Source organism: Tiliqua scincoides, chromosome 3, assembly GCF_035046505.1.
Source record: "Tiliqua scincoides isolate rTilSci1 chromosome 3, rTilSci1.hap2, whole genome shotgun sequence".
NCBI lineage: Eukaryota > Metazoa > Chordata > Lepidosauria > Squamata > Scincidae > Tiliqua > Tiliqua scincoides.
In genome coordinates, this window is record NC_089823.1 from 183109906 (window position 1) to 183113526 (window position 3621).

General features: G+C 48.3%; 1 protein-coding gene across 1 annotated transcript; it reads right to left on the reverse strand.

Moving 5' to 3' along the window:
- Positions 1–1776: 1776 nt before the first annotated feature.
- On the reverse strand, positions 1777–3111 carry ADRA2A (adrenoceptor alpha 2A). Its single transcript, XM_066621950.1, has one exon. It carries the CDS (start codon positions 3109–3111, stop codon positions 1777–1779), a length of 1335 nt encoding a protein of 444 aa, XP_066478047.1.
- Positions 3112–3621: the final 510 nt, after the last annotated feature.

Genomic DNA, 3621 nt, shown 5'->3' on the forward strand with positions numbered 1-3621 from the left:
ATCAAAAAAATCTGTATTAAAAAGTTCTGTGTAAACATTTGTATTAGGCTCTCCAACTACAAAACAATTTCAAAGGTGTACATAAGTAACACTACTGATGCTCAAAAGCTCTTCACTGCTCTTTCCTCTATTAAGTGTCACATCCAATAGCTCTGTTTTGTTAGACTGAATTGGGGCTGTCACATTAACGTTTTAAACCCAAGAGGCACTGCTGAGATTAGATAAACTGTTCTTAAAAAGTTCTGCAGAAGTGTAATAAGGGAACACCCACTGTCTTCCACAGAATGCTAACATTTCTAAGAAAAGGGGCCAATTCATACAAATAAAGAACATCTCTTAAAGTAAGGGGTGATCAGCCAGCTTACAGTTGTAGGTTTACATGCTTTTTACCATACACACACCATGAGCTTCTCTAATCAGTTATAATTTAAGTGAAAATATGGCCATAATGTTTAAACCACAACCCTGGTTCCCACCACCCATGCTTTTTAAACTATCTTCAGGATGTTTGTGTTATAGGACAAGGATGTTATTTGCAGCAGATACTTCTGAAAAGTAACCAGGGAGATAGTTAATTCTTTTAACTCTTTCTTTCCTGCCTGGATTTTTTTTTCAATATTAAATGCAGCATAATTACATTGCCACTCTAGGGTCAATCAAAATAAATGTTTTAAGATGCCAAATCACAGACTGGAAGGATGGAAAATGGAAGTCCTATGGATAGCTCAGCAAGACCTGAGCGTTCTTGTGCCTGAAAGTAGTGTAGTGCTAGGTGTCCTGCCCAAGATATGAAAAATGTTCAAAATCAATGCAAACCAGATAACACTGTAAAGTAAAACAAAGAGTTGCATTTATCATGTTATCTATTTACAGCCACAGGTGGGCAAAGTAAGTTAGCATTGAACATACATCAGTGTAGCAATACAGAGGGAAGAATGCTTCATCTTAACCCCTTGAGAACATGAACCCTTGAGCATCGTAAGTTAGAAGGAGCTCATCATTTTAATAGCTTCAATGCAGTTTGGAAACTTTCAATATTTGTTTCTTTCAGTGGAGGACAAAAGAGGAGATACAGCTTTCTTTTTCAACAATATGGCATAAAGAAACAACACAAAAATGAAGCAAAAACAAGTTACATGTAGGGACTACAACAAAAACACCAGCCATCTTCATTTTTACATTACCACTTTTTATAGCCCAAAATCCAACAATGCATTGGAAATCTTTAATACTATCATGTTTTAAGTTGGATGGGATGGCTCCAGTGGTCCATTCATTTATATCTACATATACTTCAAGTTCTCAAGAAATATTTAAAGCAGTTTCAAAGCTGATTTTTCCTACAAAAATTTAAGATGTACAGATCTCAAAGATGCAATACTGTTGCCTTTTTTTAAAAAAACATGGTCTTCATAGTTAGTTACATATGGTCCAAAAGGAAAAAAAGACAGAAAGTGCTTCTGAAAGATATGACTTACTTTCATCTTTGTTGCTTCCCTTCCCCACCCCTGTTGGTTCATTTCAGTTTGTAATAAGTCAAGCTGATGAGTGTCTAGAAACTATAACTACAAATGGATCTCTGCATCCATCACTGGATAGGCACATATCCACTCTGGCCAAGGCTGTGCATTAGGGCTTTAATCATTTCATCTCACACAGAGTCATGGAAGAGTCAAAGCTCAGAAATCAGCAAAAGATACTAACCACTTCCACATCCAGTCGGAGCAGAGCTTCTCAAAGGAAATCACCCTGTCAAATACAGGTGGGTCCCATTCCTCACACAATCCTTTTTCGGTCTATTCTGCAGAGGATCTTTTTGAAGGCCCTCCTGAAGTCGTGGTTGAAGATGGTGTAGATGACGGGGTTAAGGGAACTGTTGCAATAACCAAACCAGAAGAAGAACTTGAAGAGGACATCGGGCACATAGCAGGTCTTGCAAATAGCAGTCAATGTGTAGGTGAAGAAGAAGGGGAACCAACAGACCACAAAAACCCCAATCACGACCGCTAGCACAAAGGTGAAGCGTTTTTCTCGGTTCTGCCTGCCTCTCCAGCGAGAAGCTTTGGTGCTCCTCTCCTCCTCCACCCTAGTAGTAGGCATATTGTCCCCAGGCTTGATCTGGCTTAATTTGGTTTTGCCTTTGCCTTTCTGCAGTCTCTCCTGCTTCCTGGACTGCTGGTTGTCATTGTGTTCCGAGGAGGACGTGTCCTCCATGTCTATGCCATTGATTTCTTCCCTCTCCTGACTTCCTTCCACTACGGTTGCCTTCTCCCCATTAAGCTTTGCAGGCATGTCCTCCTTGTCTGCCAGCCCATTCTGCCTCCTCTCTGCAGCGTCTCCTCGCTTGCCAGGAGGCACACGCGTCCTGCTCTTGGCAATCTGGTAGATACGGACATAGACCAGGATCATGATAAGGCAGGGTGCAAAAAATGAGCCAATGCTGGAACAGATGATGTACCAGGTCACCTTGCTGATACTGCAGGTGGGTACTTTGTTCTCTTCTTGATGGGGTGGGCTCTCTGGTTCACTCTGCTTCATGATGGAGATCAGTGGCGGGAAGGAGATGACAGCCGAGATGACCCAGACAAAGAAGATGATGCTTTTGATGCGGCGCGGCGTACGCTTGAGGTTGTACTCAATGGCCTGAGTGATTGACCAGTAGCGATCAAGGCTGATGGCACAGAGGTGTACTATGGACGAGGTGCAGAAGAGCACATCCAAGGCCACGTAGATCTCACACCACACTTTGCCAAAGTACCACTGGCCCATCACCTCGTTGGCCAGAGAGAAGGGAATGACCAGGGTGGCCACCAGGATGTCAGCGGAGGCCAAAGAGACCAGGAAGAGGTTCTGGGGGGCTTTGAGCGCTCGGCTGGTGAAGACAGCGATGATGACCAAGACATTGCCAAAGATGGTGAAGAGCATGAGCAGCGTGGCCAGGGTGATGAGGGCCAAGGTGGTGTGCAGAGGGTACGGGAGGTCCGCGCTCTGCCCGCTCCCATTCCCAGTCAGGGTCCCGTTGCCATCCATGTGCTCCAGCAGCGGGTGAGGGTGTGCCCGGGAAGAGAGAAAGGCCCCCCTCTCGGTGAACGGGCTCTCCAGGCTCAACATCAACCCAGCTCTGGTGGTGCCTGTGTGACCCCCCCAGCCAGGAGCACGAGGAAGAGGAGGAGGCTTCTGGGCAGCGCTGGTCCTTCTTGCCCGGCAGAGGAGCCCGAGTCCCGCCAGCAGTGGCCACAGCCGCTTCGAGAAGGGGGCGGAGGGGCTGGGCGCCGCTTCTCCAGGTCCTCCTCGGGGAGACGCCTGCCCGTGCCCAGCAGGAGCGGCTCTAGGCAGCCTGGCGGGGCGGAGCAGCCCCCTTCCTCCTCCTCATCGCCCCCACAGAAGTCGCGCGGGGTGGGCTCCAAGTCCCTCTTACCTTCGCCCGGCGGGGCGGGGCGAGCAGAGCGCTCCGTCAGTGCCGGGGGCGCACGCGGGGCGCCCGGGAAGAGGCTGGCCACGGGCTCCGGCGGCGCATCGCTGCTGGGGCGCTTCTCCCGTGCGGTCCGCAGCCGGCGCCGCCGCCGCTCGAGCGCTGCCTGCCCGCGGCCCCCTCCGCTTTATAGCACAGGATCGCTCCGC

Coding starts and splice junctions, on each gene's coding strand:
- ADRA2A (XM_066621950.1), bottom strand. CDS start 3,111: ATGTTGAGCCTGGAGAGCCCGTTCACCGAGAGGGGGGCCTTTCTCTCT.